General features: G+C 48.3%; 1 protein-coding gene across 1 annotated transcript in view; it reads left to right on the top strand.

The window, feature by feature from the left end:
• Positions 1–11,177, top strand: part of TBR1 (T-box brain transcription factor 1) — a 35,127-nt gene extending 23,950 nt beyond the window's left edge. Inside the window, exon 6 of the mRNA XM_069616336.1 lies at positions 7,582–11,177. Coding sequence (XP_069472437.1) covers positions 7,582–8,428 — 847 coding nt within the window. The 3' untranslated portion in view covers positions 8,429–11,177. The remainder of the gene's footprint in view (positions 1–7,581) is intronic.
• The last annotated feature ends 4,208 nt before the right edge of the window (positions 11,178–15,385 follow it).

Raw genomic sequence — 15,385 nt, 5'->3', positions numbered from 1 at the left:
TAGTAAAACATGGGCCAGCTCCTGGGTGTACACAGTTGTAATCGGATGGGTATAGGGAAGAGCATCGGACGGAACGAAAATGATACAGGCGTACCGTCGAGACTAACAAAATGAATCTAGGCAAGAGCGGGCCAGTACCTTGATGGGAGGAATGTTAAATCCGTTTAGCGTCTGCCACTTGTGTTTTCTGTCGAGGTGACATCAAGTGAAATGGGTAGCCTTAAAATTAGGGTCGGGGTTGTAGCAGAGGTGCAGAGCGCAGCCCCAAGTAGTCTGAAGCAGGGCCCATGATTATTTTCCAGAGCAGACCCACCGCTCAATGTAGGCGTAGGACATCTATGGGAGGCCAATTGAGCACTCCGTGGAACGGTGATCAATGGGCACATTTATTCAGGCCTGATATGATGCTAATGGCTTGAAATATGGCCAGAGAATGTTTTGAAAGTTTCGAGTATATCATTATACCAAGCAGCAGTCAAAGAGTACAAAAAGAAGTAGTGGAACTATGTTCCCTGCCGGCCCGCCCCAGCTCCCCATAAAACACATCGCCATGCCCCTCCCATGCGCCATACACCCCCCCAAATAAATGCACCTGCAGTTTAACGGGACGTTCAGTGCAGCGCACTGAAGTGCACATTTCAACTTCTTTCTACACTTTGATTTTAGAACTAAGCCATTCCGGAACGGTTTCTTTTCTAAATAAAAGTATAGGATTGGTAAAACTTAATTACAAAAAGTAGAGGAGCACCACTCCCACTGACTTCGACTGCTGATAGCAAGGCACAGTGTTGCATGTCGGAAAAGGCTTTGGCTTTACTTGGGAGTTTACGGCCATCTTCGGGGGGAAATTGGGCACGTTTTGATGCTTGTAAAGATGGAAATGGGCCTAGTTTGCTACAGATTGTACCTGGAACTTGAATGTGAGACTGCTGTAAAATTACACACAAACGGCACAGTTGTCGCGTTTGAGCCAAGAGAATGGAAGGCTCTCCATATTAGAAGTACTTCGCACAGGACCTCTGTTTTGCTGCTGTTCAGGCTAAACAGGTATTGGCAGCCACTGGTGCACTACCAACAGGCAATCCTCGATTGGTTAATGGAATTTTATTCGCTGTGGAGATCCCTAAACATTTATTTGTGGCCAGCATGGGGCACTGTTCATCTTCAGCACTGGGAAAATATAAACATTGAAATTCAAAGTCTTTGGAGCCTCCACAGCCCTGAAGAAGTGGGAAAAGATACACTGACCGAGTTGGGGGCACCGAGTACGCGGGTGCTCCGGGGCTGCCCCTGCAGGAAAGGCCAATTGCGTGAAAGTCCCAATATGTTACAATGACCCGCCCCCAGCCCCTGCTGGGAAAACCAACATTCTAAGTCCCTGGACCCAGTGGAACTTGTTGACCTCTGTCCATGAGAACGGAGTGAATCCAGATTATGTCGATCCAACAGATACAAGCGGTCTTCAGTGACAAAGGCCTAAAAGGTACAGAAGGATTAAGGAACCGGAGCGGCTGCGTTCTCCCAGAATCAGTGGGCCTGATTTACAAAGCCTTTTTCAAGGGGATGGCGCCATTGTGCAATGCGTCTGCAAATCAGGCCCAGTATCTCCGCCAAGATGCCCCTTCCACCTTTCATTGGTCCTGCATGAAGGCACAAGCCTGAAAGCGCATTAGATAAAGGTGCATTTCTTTCTAGCTCGGCTTGGGGCGGAGTAATGACTTCTGCTTCAATGATCTTGCCTAATCAAGTGGTGGACAAAAACCTGCAGGGTCAAATGAAGGTTTTTTTCCCGTTTCAAAAGTTAAGACTATAGTTTGTTTGCAGGACACTGGTCTGTTTGGAGAGGGGATGGGATTTGTTCAACAGAGATCGGTCTCCGGGGCTGCGCTCCAGATATCCAGCGATCCCATGAACATGTTATCAGGCAAGAGGTTGCAGTGTGACCAGATGGTTTCCTACTGCATACATGTCTGACCTTTTGGCCTGATCTGATAGAAATGTGACTGATGTGAATTCGGAATAGGAGTGCATAATGTGAGTGGAGAGTGAGAATCGAGGGATGCCCTCAGAGCCCATGAGTGACAATAGTGTGAGTTTTCCTTGGAAAGTGGCCTGCTAGATGATTGCTTCGGCTCTGAGTACGCCGTAATGAGAGTTTCGATGCCAGCTCCTCTTAGAGTTTGAACCGCTCCTGTCTGCGGTTTTTAGCCCCGTGATTTTATTGGAGGTAAGCAATGGGCCTCATTACAACTCTGGCGGTAGCTCTGCTGGTAAAAACGTCAGGCTGCCGCTGCAGTTGTGTATTTTTTCTGGCACCTGGCAATGGGGAATCACCAGGGTATCAGAGCCCAGGAGGGTCCTGAAGCTTCGGAAAAAGTTAATCCCCATGCCCATTTGAGTCCCATAGGACTCAATGGGAATGGGGAAGATGGTAGCACCGGCACCATTCAAAATGGTGCCGGTGCTGCTGTCAAAGCCTGCGAGCGGGTGCCTTTCTGCCATCCAGATTAGACTTGGTGGGCGGAAGGGCATCCGGCCCGCAAACTTGTACTCTGCTGGTCCGGTAACAACGGTGCCGGTAAGCTTACCGGCACCGTTGTTACCAGACCGGCAGGGTTGTAATGAGGCCCAATATTGTAGCTTTTGTGATATTTCGCTCAGATCCGTCTCTAATTCAAACTTCCCCCGATTACGTTTCGACCTTCGGTTTTCTGCCGTAAATAGTGGAATCTGGAGTGTGAATTTGCTACTGTTTTTTTTGTTTTTTTTTATAAGGATTAGGCTTTTCTGGATTTATTATTCCAAATTGTACCAAAGATAGATTAAAGTTCTTGCTGAACTTGGCAGGTATGTCAGCAGGCGATCTATCAATGTCATCCAGGGTGGATAACATCGAGGGTTAAATGGGTGGTTTAAATGAGTCAACATTTAGAACCCGGGTTTCACAGTGTTGGTGTTTATGCTTCAACAACACGCTATTGAGAAATGCAAGACCATTTGGTTGGAGCAACAAGCAAGCGGTCAGACCAAGAGACGGGTCTGACTCACAGATGTTAGATTGAAATCAAAGACTAGATCACGAAGAGGGCCTTTTGTGTGAGAGGGTGCATCTACCGCTGAGTGAAGTAGAGTGGCGCTAGGTGGGATCAAAAGCCAATGCCCATCATGGAACATTCTTAGATCCCATGGTGAGAGGCCCCAAGAATCTGGATTCTTTTTCAATGGTTTTGACACTCCTCACAGGCTGCTATGGAGAGATTATTATACTATTATACGAGGCTCTGGGAGGATGGCTAAGGGGCAAGGCGCTCGCCTTGGAAGCAAGATGACGCAGGGCAACAGAGGTTCGATTCTCCGTCCAACACAGGTTCGATCCCCGGGTCCGCGCTTAGAAACCTCTGGGTATTAAGCAAGTTATAAATATACCATTACAATATTACTTGGCGTTCAATAGATGACTGCATCTTTCATGGATGAATCACTCATCTCTGCATTGTACTGTCCGTTTTGACACATAACACCAACTCCTTTGACTGACTGCACCCTTCGTTGTGTTTGCCACCTGTGAGCTTCGGTGTGTACTCTAATATGCTTCACAACTCATTCTGCCATGTGCACAACTCTTCAATGATCACCGTCATGTTGTTATCCACTGGGGTGATTTCGAATGCAGTGTTCTGTCTACCTCTGTCCGATGCAGGCACCACTTTTGTCATCACCTAATTGATCCTTGCCATCTTGTGCTGTGCTGCGTGCAGTGCCTCGAGTGTTGCTTCTTGGTGATATGTGTCTGGACTAAATGTGAGGATTGGGCATTCTTGGTTTTGAGGACAGCTCTGATTTCTACCAGAATAAAAGCTACAGGCCTAGGTAGAGCGTTCCCCACCAAGACTATCTCCCTTTGGAATGAGTTACCTCATAAACTTAGGCTTGAAAGCAAGATCCAATCATTCAGAAAGCAGCTGAAAACCACACTCTTTAAATAATTGACATAACGGCACCCCTGAGATCAAGTTTGAGCCCACTTCACTTTTCTACCTGTATTGTCCTGTGATTTCTCAATCCTTTGTGTCTCTGTCGCGCCCTGATGCTTGCGAGCTTTCGGCGTGTTACAAATATATAAATAAATAAAATTATTTCTGACGACTATCTTGTTTTCATGCCTGCCATCGATGTCCCCCTAACTTGTAGTCACTTCTCTGATTGTTGGCACCATATGGAATGCCGTATGCACAACTGTGATCGCTAGCATTTAGAGTTGTCATATATATCACTGAATGTGACTGCTGGCACCCTATGCTGTTTATTCGGACACATGCCACTGATAACGTCCTATGTTGTACATATCGGTTATAACTGACTCCTCGTGCTGTCGTGTGTGCACACCAGTGGGTGATAAAGCCTCAACCCATGTCATGTGTGTGCGTTAAAGTTTAGAACGTGCCGAATTTGATGGGTCACTCTACAGACCAGGCTCAGCCCTCAGTCGGTTACTGAATACCACCGGCTGGATTGACACGTTTTGGGTGCTGGTGCCCTGTTGCCCGGGGACGTTTTCTTCATTTTATTTGAGCGTTTATAGCTTGAACCTAGCTTGGGAGCAGCAAACACTTTACAACATGTGGAAGTTGCCGTGGAGCCTTGTGTCTTTGGACAGTTGCGCAATACTGCTGGCGGGGACGCAGAAAACCGTGCATTTAGTCATGTGGGAGGTATTGATGGAAGTTGTTAGTGTTTTAGGGAACTGGGGGATGGTGGGCCATTCCGAGCCTGCAGAGGGATAGAGCCCCAGAGGGTTGGGGTGTGGCAAGAGAAGAGCTGTTTGCAAGGCTTCTCTGTGTGGGCTAGCCTTGACTACAAACTTTTCCTGGATTTCTTCAGGAGGCACAGGAGCCTTCAGAGTTGTGGCGTTATTCATACAAGGCAAAAAACAACAGCTTACTGAATTACCTTTTATTTCAGGCCAACGCAAACCACACATACGGACTTACAAAACGACCTGTGCCTGGGTGTGTTGATGCCTTTCTGAGTGATGATCTGTTTAAGTGCCATCTGTCAACAGCATGGAAAAAGTTATGGTAACTTGTACCATAATTATAATAATTATTTTATAACGTGCTTAATACCAGAGGTTGGTTTCTACGTGCAGGGGTTCAGGATTCGAACCTGTGTTGCGCTGGGATCTCTTGCTTCCAAGACAAATGCTTTACCCCTGAGCTATCCCCCCCGCACCATATCTTGTAAGGCACTTTACTTTTTGTAAGTCAAGTCTTCATCTGTAAAGTTCCAGTTAATCCGCAACATAGTGCCGACCGAGGTCAGCAGCGCCACGCCTGGATATAGAGACGATCAGCCAAGTCGTAGAGCCACTTTACATTGCACGGTAATGTTATGAACAACCTTTCTTCTTTTACAAGACGGCAACAGGAAGTATCAATAATATAGTGCTAGCACATGGAGCACTTTCTTTGATGCTGAACATGTCTCTGATAATGTCAATATCTCCTGCTCATGCTTAATGTAAATAAAGAGCATACACCTTCTAATTGCTCTAAATTGTAAAGCCTTTCCTCCAAATGCCAAGGCATGATCGCTGCACCATACAGCACCGGCAATGCCACACGCGGCCCCAGGTCCACCACCATGTGCCCACTTTCCTAACAAAATGCATTTATTTATTTATTTCCGATTTTACATAGCGCAACTAAGACCCACGGTTATCTTTGGCGCTTGGAGGCGCACTGCTCCTAGGAGGAGACAATCACAGTAATGTAACAGTAATGTAATAACGTGCGAGGAAGTACCACGAAACACATTGAATAAAAACGTTTTTAAGGCCTTTCTAAAAGCAAGATGGTCATTAATCGTCCGCAGAGAAAGAGGCACCGAGTTCCACAACTGGGAGGCGGCCACTGAGAAAGTTCTCCCCCAATAGTGGCTGTGGAGAACCGTGGCACGGTCAGCATGATTCCATCGGTTTCAAGCAGTCGAAAATCACCTTTCAGTGGGTAAAGATGAGGGAAACGACTTGAGTGTACACTCCAGCCATCTTCTTATATCTCTTTGGCTTAGAAATGCACTCATCTTGTATGTTCACTCTCTCTGGTCACTCGCAAGTCAAAATATGCTAAAATTCCTCCAGGACCGTAGCCCCCGCCCCCCACTGCGTTAACACATGGGGACAGGAAGCTATCAATCTCCTTATGCGCTGAGCTTTTACATCCCAACAGTACCCACGGGATTCAGAACCGTCTACACTGCATTTTAGGCACACCTTTTATTTCTGACTCCCTATGCCAAATTTTCTGTAGACCTGCATTAATCATAGGTTGTACGGGGCACACTTGTAACTGCTGACATGTTTCTCTGCATTGCATACACATCTGTGACCGTTACAAAACGACCTCTCTTGTGTTTAAAACTGAGATTGTTGACACACTCTTATTGGCTGTGTGAACTGTCTAGACCCGGGGTGTCCGACCAGTAGATTGTGAGCTACTGGTAGATCGTCTGAAGATTCCCCGTAGCTCTTTGCTGTCTTTGTTGAAATCCTTGATGCAGGCACACCATGCAACAAAAGGCAAATGCCGTGCCATTTCCATCCAGATTGGGGACCCACATGTTTTTCTTCCATCGTAAAAAAGAAAACGTGCATCTTTAATCTGCTGTGCCAAAGTTACAGCGGGGGAAAAAGAGTAACGTTGATAGGCCTTTTGCAGTGATACACACCAATTATGAAAATAATTTTCCAGAAGAGAGCTGTCTGTGACCCTAAAGGGTAGGTAAACTAAACACTGCCATGAAAATACTGCTCCAAAGGCATCCTTCCAAGTTTCTAATTATTTGATGAAAAACAAATGTACTTTTACAGATGGTGCAATTGTGAAGGGAACAAAATAACGCCCATGGCTGAGTCTGTTGTAAGAGATTTTAAAAACTGTCCTGAAATTATGTCTGGTATGCCAGGTGTGCAGTTGGATACAAGCACTATGGCAAGGAGGGATCTGCACCATCAGCCAATGTGATTGCCTAGCTCGGTGAATCTGCCCTTTTCAGACGAACTACCTGAAATCAAAGCGTTGATCCCGTCTGACGGCATTTGAGTGTTGTTGATGTTTCAAACTACCCGCCAGATTGCTGAGCACAGTGGATAGCACGCAGGGGCTGCTACACAGAAAATGTCCCGATTAGCGTTCTACATGCTGATATCTTGACAATTTTTAGGAGACAGCTACTAATGCAAAATAATGAAATAGAGATGTTTTAAAAGTTATTAATAGCGTAAAAGCATATGTTGTTCTTTTTTATATACAATGTTGGTACACATTCTCATACTCCATGAACATCACCAATCCAGTCGCTCTCGTCTATTGGGCATTGACATCAAGTAGCTCTTGCCAATGTAAAGGTTGGAGACCCCTGGTATATTATGCTTCCCACACACCACAGCATGCTGACAGCCTTTACTATGTGCATCCATTAGACAACTGACAACACAAACGCTACCCTTGTCTCCACTGTGATTGCTGACACATCTTGGTATGCCTTTGATTGCTGAAAATATCTCTTATGTATTGACAGGATTTACACAGGCTGTGATATGGACCGGCTGACTCCTTCGCCCAGTGACTCCCCCCGCTCACAGATTGTGCCTGGGGCACGCTATGCCATGGCAGGATCCTTCCTGCAGGACCAGTTTGTCAGCAACTACGCCAAAGCCCGCTTCCACCACCCAGCACCACCGGATCGCAGTGTACCACATGCCACTGGGCTGTTGTCGCCACAGGGCCAGGCAGAGGATCCTTCAGCACCCTCTCCTCAGCGCTGGTTTGTCACTCCAACCAACAACCGTCTAGACTTTAGTGCCTCTGCCTATGATGCGGCTGCCGCTGCCTCGGACTTTGCAGGCAATGCAGCTACACTACTGTCTTATGCAGCAGCTGGGGTGAAGGCACTGCCTTTGCCGGGTGGTGGCTGTGGCTCCAGACCACTTGGATATTACAGCGACCCATCGAGTTGGGCAGCACGCAGTACCCCCCAGTACTGTCCCAAAGCTAGCAGTGCTGCCATGCTCTCCTGTTGGTCAAATGCAGGCCGTATGCCCTCCACCAACCCCTACCTGCCACCAACCACTGAGGATGAAAGCCTGGCTGCCGCCAGCACGGAGCGCTCCCCACTACCTGAGGATGCAAAGCCCAAGGACCTCTCTGACTCGAGCTGGATTGAGACCCCTTCGTCCATCAAATCCATCGACTCCACCGATTCTGGCATCTATGAGCAGGCCAAGCGGAGGCGCCTCTCTCCCGCAGACACACCACTTTCTGACACATCCTCCCCCCTTAAGAGTGAAGGTCTACCACCCCGGGACTGTGACAAGCACTGTGCTAAGGACATTCAGGGCTTCTATGGCTTCTACACACATGCCTAGCCATGCCTGGGACATGCCTAAGCCTTCTGTTCTCAAGTTTTGCCAACCCCAGGGAAACAGGGGTTCAGAGGCTTCTCCGTGCTGGTCTAGCCAAGCCTAGGACACACTGGGATTCACTGACTTGGACCGCAAAGCTCTTGACCGGCAGTGTTTCTGCAGATTTCACACTCAATCCTAAGACACGCGGGCCTTCAGAGGCTTCACCCTCTATACCGATGACATAATGGTCTTTAATGTCTTTTTCACCCATTCCCAGCCAAAGATGGGAAAGCAGCGTGGGGACTTGTACGCCCATGCCTAGGCATGGCCAAAGACTTGCATGGCATCAGAGGCTTCAACATCCATGACAAGAATGCGGATGGGTATATTGCCCCACCCCCTCACCAGCCATGACCAGCCATGGACGTGCAGTACTTCAATATCTTCCCCACCCATGCATAGACACAGGCAAGTACATGATGAGCCTCCCGTGCTCCTCCCCAACTGCCTAATACATGTAGAACGCCAATGCATTTCTACACCTATCCCCACACAGGCCTAGTACATTCAAGTCTTCTGCCGCTTCAAGACTCGATGCTAGGCTCAGCCAAGGTTACATTGAGGTTCTCCAATGCCGCCACTCCCAAGTCAAGCCAATGACCATCACAGCTCTAACCTTAACTTCTAGGAAGTCATTCAGCCGTACTAGGCAGCTACAGTGTTGACACTCATGCCTTTGTGTGACTGGGGCAAAGTGCACACCTGGCTCCAACAACCACAATCATAGCCCTCCCAGATCTCTTTGCCATTTCCATGCTGACATCTGGAAGCTGTACCACATGGCCCTTTCTCAATTAAAAGTGAACTGCTAGTGTTCCCCTTTCGTGGTGTCCTGGCAGTGGTTGAAAATCCCCCTGGCACCCCCGCACTTCCTAGCCACTCTGGCCTTATAAACTGGTCACCATGATCCAAATGAACCCCCATTGGATTATTGGGGAGCCCTAGAATATAGTAGCATTAATTTCCAAAGGTTGCGACACAAACATATACATGTTGTGACTTTTATGCGTCATTAAAATAGTTATAGGTGGCTACTAAACTCACCAAATTCAATTTCCAGTGTCCCGCTAGTGTGCCTCCGGAATGGACAGGGTCTCCCCGAAAGGGAGGACTTTCAAGGCAGCGATGTGTGCCAGCTGTGGGCACTGCATATCACAAACTGACATGGACGTGTCTATCAAAGTAATAATAACTGACACATGGGTAAAATACGACATATTTTGCTGCTTTTTAGCAGCCTTTAAGAAATGTGGCGGGACATTTCAAGAAGACAAATATCGCGCTTTGGCGTCGCCAGCTGAACATCTCTATAAAATGGACGGCTTGCCACAGCTCCTTCAAAATGGCTCCACGCTGGGCGGGTGTGGGGGATACACACGATCATCGGGGATAGAGCCTGTGAAATACTTGTACATAATGTGAATTGACTGTATTTTATGATGCTCGAGACCTCACTGAGTCCTTTCATGCTAGCCTTCATCCACCCGTCCTTTAAGGTTGCAGCACGGTTTGTTTATCCCCAACATCCAGGACTGTCTTGTTCACATCGTTTCCTAGCAACTGTATGCTTCAGGCCCTGCGTATGGACACCCCATTTCCCAGGGACCTCCCACCTTTGCTCTGGGGAATTTGGTGACCACTTTCAGAAACATAACCCGAGTAAACAAAGAGAAATATGGGCGCAATGTACCCGAATCGCTACTTTCCCGCATCAGCGCGCTGATTCACACAGAGGAATCAAGCACATGCTTCTGGCATTCATGTGGGGCGTCGGGCGTGTGCCGCGCGAGAGGGGTCAACATGCGGCTCAGTGCTGCCGATTTCTTCCATAAGAAATGCGGTTTCATGCATGCCACCCCGCCACACACCCACTCGTTTCGAAAGAGTCCCCTCCATAGCTTGTGGAATGTGCCCAATCCCACCATGCAATGCGAGTCCCACACCAAAAGGACACATTGCGAAGGAATTTGTGTTGGGTTGAGTAACTTAAACATCTACACACCTGGAAGGCACTAGGGGACTCTTAATTCTTCGGAGACATTGTCGTATTGTTGGATGTGCCAAACCCCACACTTCCTTTGCGCAGGTGCCAAACGGGCTGCACCACTTCCGAAATGTGGGCTGGCGCTATGTTCTTTGCGTAACCATGCACAGCCGAAAATTCAAATCCCACCTCTTTCCTCAGTAGTATAGCCCAGTAATCTCGCTATATGTGAACCGTGAATTTTAATGTATTTTATTTAAAATTCGAGTTTATAGGCTCAACTGTGTCTGAAATACTATCTCATTAGACTGCACTAGTATTGCTGCAAATAAGATTTCATTCATGTATGTGCACCATGTTACATGTGATAGCATACACAAGTGTCATAGTACACGGGACATGCCAGTGTGGAATCAGAAAAACTTTTTTTTTAAAAAAAAACCCTTTTTCTTCATTTGGTCATTGTAGATACCATGAAAAGTATGCACCATATTCAAGGTAGGTTTGAGTCCACGGGGGACATTTTGTACTTCAAAGACATCCGGGTATAAATCTGTACATTTCTAACTTATTTGTAAATTCCAATGTGGTGGTTTTTATTTTAAATATGTTTACGTTTGTGACAGCTAATATTTTCTACATGTACCAGGCCCATGGAGAAATGTTTTCGTTTTTTGCTTGTCTGTATTGTCTGTGTATAACACGAGTAAAATAAATCTTCAAAAATTGTGCATGTCTTTTGGTGGGTGGGGTGGGGCGGGGGGTCATGTGTTAAAAAGAATTGCAAGGGATTTCTCAGCGTGTCCCAAGTCTCCTAAAACGACTTGCAGATCTGTAACGCGCCTGGGCGCTTTGCGTTCATAAAATGGCCTCCCTCGTTTTCAGTCCAGGGTAGGTTTCCTTGCGCTGTTGTGCAGAATGCGGCGTCGTGAAGCGCCCTGTCATTTCAGAGACCTGGGTAGAGGTGGTGAAATGCCCCCCGGCTTCAGGGCGGTGCAGTGCACGTGGGGAGGCCACACTTCCGAGTGCGTGCGTACGCGCGTGCGTGCGTTCGTTCCCCCCCGTCTTGCTCGCAGGCGCGCAGAGCTTTAGGGTTGGAATCCGGCGACGCGTTTGTAGCGTGCCTCGCGCATTAACGTGCCATGCTCTCCTTGGTGCCCAAGATGTGCCTTCTCATGGTTGACATCACAACTACAGCACCACTGCAGTGATCGCACCTTGTGCAGAACTTTGCAACAACGTCTCTCTCTGAGAGAACAAATGCACCGGGAGTACCAAATGCAAATATCACCCTAATAATACTAATAATAATAGTAGTAGTAGTAATAATTATAATGACAGCAATAATAATAATGCTCTTTTCCTCCTAACCCACGACAGCAGTTACAATGACACGAATTGTTTAATTATTTTTTTAAAAAAAAGGTTTCCCTCTTTTAATTCTTTATTTAAAATGTTGCAATTAGATCAAGAATGGGCAATAAATCACATAACCGTCCAGACCTAAAATGAACACATTGACACGCGATATCGCCGGTTGGGAGCATGTCAAGACACGGGCTGTGACGAAGAGAGAGATGGGATATGTTAGTCGGTTATTACATGTTTCCTTCGAATTTAAGTATTTTCCCAATGCGTATTGGGAATTGTTCAGCTAGGTGTGCTGTGGCTCGGCGGGGGTCCCCTCGCAGTGAGCACAGGTAGACCTAGCTGCATGGGGTTCGGTTTTTTTTTTTTGCCGAGTGTTGCAGAAGATTTGTACGGAATTAATTCATCTTTGTTTTGGACTCAATAGTTCGTCTCCGTCCTTGTAGCTTTGGGGGGCAGATGGTATATTTAAAAAGCGTTTCTTTCAATGGGATTCTCCCATTGAAAGGCGCTTTGGTATATGAGTTCCATTGTCCTTTTGGAACCACATCTGGGCGTGACTGTTAACATTGCAGAGGGCAAGTGCCGTGGTGTTCAAAACGAGCAGCAGCCGAGCCGCCAGGCGCCCAAGCAAGGGGCAGGCCCAAGAGGGAGGTGGTAGGCCCGGGGTGTGTGGTGGGGGGTAAAGCCAACCCGCACGTAGGACCATGGCGCAGGGGCACCTGTCCAACCCGCGCCAGGCCAGGCAGGCAGGCAGGGCGAACACGGGGAGCGCGGGAAAGGTACCGAGTGAGAATAACGGCCTCAGATGGGGCACGTCTAACAGCAGGTCTGCTCTGCCTGGCTGGGACCGGAACCACGGCCTCCCCAATGCCACGCACGCATCACCCAGAGATGTATCGGCTGTGTAGTAAGGCACTCCCCTGAAACTGTAACATATATGTCCGCGTCAGAAAACATGCCTGCACATCGGGTGCAAGAACAGATACTGAATATTTTATCTGCATTCTTAAACCAAAGTATGTGAATACATGTCGATAATGGTTATTACGTATTATTATGTTTTAAATTAATATTTGGATTGATATTGTTTCACTCACAATGCACGAACAGTGCACGAGTAGACTTCGGGATGCCCTGCCAGGAATCGTTCGGTGGGACTGCAGCGCCAGTCATTGGGGCAGTGCATGCATGTATTGGGTTGCATGCGTAGTCATCGCGACTTAAAGCCCGTCGCAGTGGCTGTACAGTTTAGGCATGGTGGTGGGGAGGAGGGGGGGGGGGCGATCAGTGCGTGCATGTATTCGGGCTGCACGGTTAGTCGTACAGTCATTGGGAGCTTCGTGGCTTTTGGGCCGTAGTAGTAGTTCACAGGTTTGCACGTTGTCATTCAGACTTTTCAGTAGGTATTAGATCTGCACATGCAATTAGTTGGGTTACAATGTAGTCAGATCTGCCTGCCATTGTTCGGGCGTCACCAACCGTCATTTAGGCTACACAGCATCCACTTGACTGGACCCCCGGTCATTTGGCGCCACCAACCGTCATTTAGGCTACACAGCATCCACTTGACTGGACCAGGCATCATTTGTGGTACACTGTGCCAGTTGGCCTCACCATCCGTTCTTTGGGCTACACTGCAGCCATTTGACTGGACCAACCGTCATTTGGGCTGCACTCTGTCAGTTGGCGGCACCAACCGTCATTTGGGCTGCACTCTGCCAGTTGGCGGCACCAACCGTCATTTGGGCTGCAAGGCGGCCCTTTGGCGGTGCCGGCAGTCAACGGGGCTGCTCAGGCAGTTAGGACACCTTGCGATAGGTGGCGGTTTTTCAAAAGCATTCATCTCTCGAAGTTTCTCCTCTCACCTGACCCGGGGGTGTCTTTCTTGACGGGCCAGACCGCCGGGCGATACGCTGAATAAGGCACCCACACTTGGCATGCCTTTGTATTTTCCTGCCATGTGAATGTACTGTGCACCCGCCCTGTGCCGGCAGAGAAAACCGCCAGTGTCGGCGGATCAATGCTGGTGGGTACTCCGGTGCGCTTATTTTCACCCACACTCTCTGCAGCGCCGAGTGCCCTCCAGGTTAGCCTTCTGGCTGCTGTACCCTTTCCGAGCAGCCACCGCACGCCGTGCCTAGCCTTCAGCTTTTTAAGCCGGTTGTTTGCCCGCAATCCTATGTCACTCAGAGTTGTCGGGCTGGTGTGTGAGAAATCACACACGTATAGTTGGGGGCGCCCATCGGTCATCAGTAGCAGGGCGCAGGCTCGCTGGTGTTCTCTGTTGCCCGACTCCCTCGGACACACGGACCCTTCTCAATGCAGAGCTGAACCTCCCGAGGGCCCAGCACAGCTGCACGGAGGGCCGCACGGGCCCGAGCTATCAGGGCAGGCCTCGCACGGGCCTCCCTATCAGCACCAACTTCAGGACAAAACCAGCCATGCCCTGTGCAGACAAATGCACCCCCAGTTGACCTCATTGCAGACAAACATGCCGCGCATGTTGCTTCTGCGCTCATTTTCTTAAGGTTTAACCTGTTGGACCAAACAAAAAAAAACTGGCGTTATAATTTTTCTTTCGGTATTGTATTTTAATCTGTACACTGGGTTCTCTAGCGTTTGTGTGCCAAGGCTCCACATAACAGATCTATTCTACTGGATCTGGTTGCTGACTTATGTAGCCTTTGTATAGATACGCATCCCGTTGGTCCCTTTGTGTCTTAGCACTCCCTGTTGCTGCTCAGTGGGGTCCATCTACTCCAGTCAGTGGGCCTCATTCCGAGATTGGTGGTAGTCATGGCGCTATTTGCGCCATGACTGCCACCAATAACGGTTCCGGCACCGGTGTAGTTCAATGGGGATTTACCGGTGTAGTCCGACCTTTGGGGGACCGGTAAATCCCCATTGAACATGCCATTCCCCATTCCCATTTGAGCCCCCATAGGGTTCAATGGGAATGGGGAGGGTGCAAATAACGGGCTCGCGACTTACAAGCCCGTTATTAGCGCCCTGGTCCTTTAGCGGGACCCGTAAGGGACGTGTGGTCAGACCACACGTTCCTTATGGTCCCCGCCAAGGGACCTTGGAATAGGGCGGTAAGGGATTACCGCACCGGTCTCCTTACCGGTGCCCGGTATCCCTTACCGCCCACCTTGTAATGACCCCCATAGACTTTCTCACTAAATGCAATGTATGCCAATTAATGCCCAGAAGCACTTAGGCCTTGGAAATCCAAATATTTTCCAGCTGGACACACCAATGGTCGGAAATTTGCCCCGTGTGTCCTAGGATTCGGGCCCAGGATTCGGGCCCATTTACGTAGTGTATTATCAAGTACACAAATGGACCCGGAAAGAAAAGCTCCAAAGCAGAAAACTAGGAGTGCTATTAAAGAGATCTTTACGATGTTAGAAGGTATCACAATAGACCCGGAGGGCCTGATTTACAAAGGCATTGTTCAATGGGAAAATCCCATTGAAAAAACACTTTGTAAATTAGTCCCACAGTGGACAATTAAGAAAAGTAAACAGCAATATAAGAATTGGCGGACACTAGATATGTTT

This window comes from Ambystoma mexicanum, chromosome 9, assembly GCF_040938575.1.
Source record: "Ambystoma mexicanum isolate Mex_15411 chromosome 9, UKY_AmexF1_1, whole genome shotgun sequence".
NCBI lineage: Eukaryota > Metazoa > Chordata > Amphibia > Caudata > Ambystomatidae > Ambystoma > Ambystoma mexicanum.
Note: the sequence above shows the minus strand (reverse complement) of the source record. Positions and strands in the feature narration are given on the sequence as shown.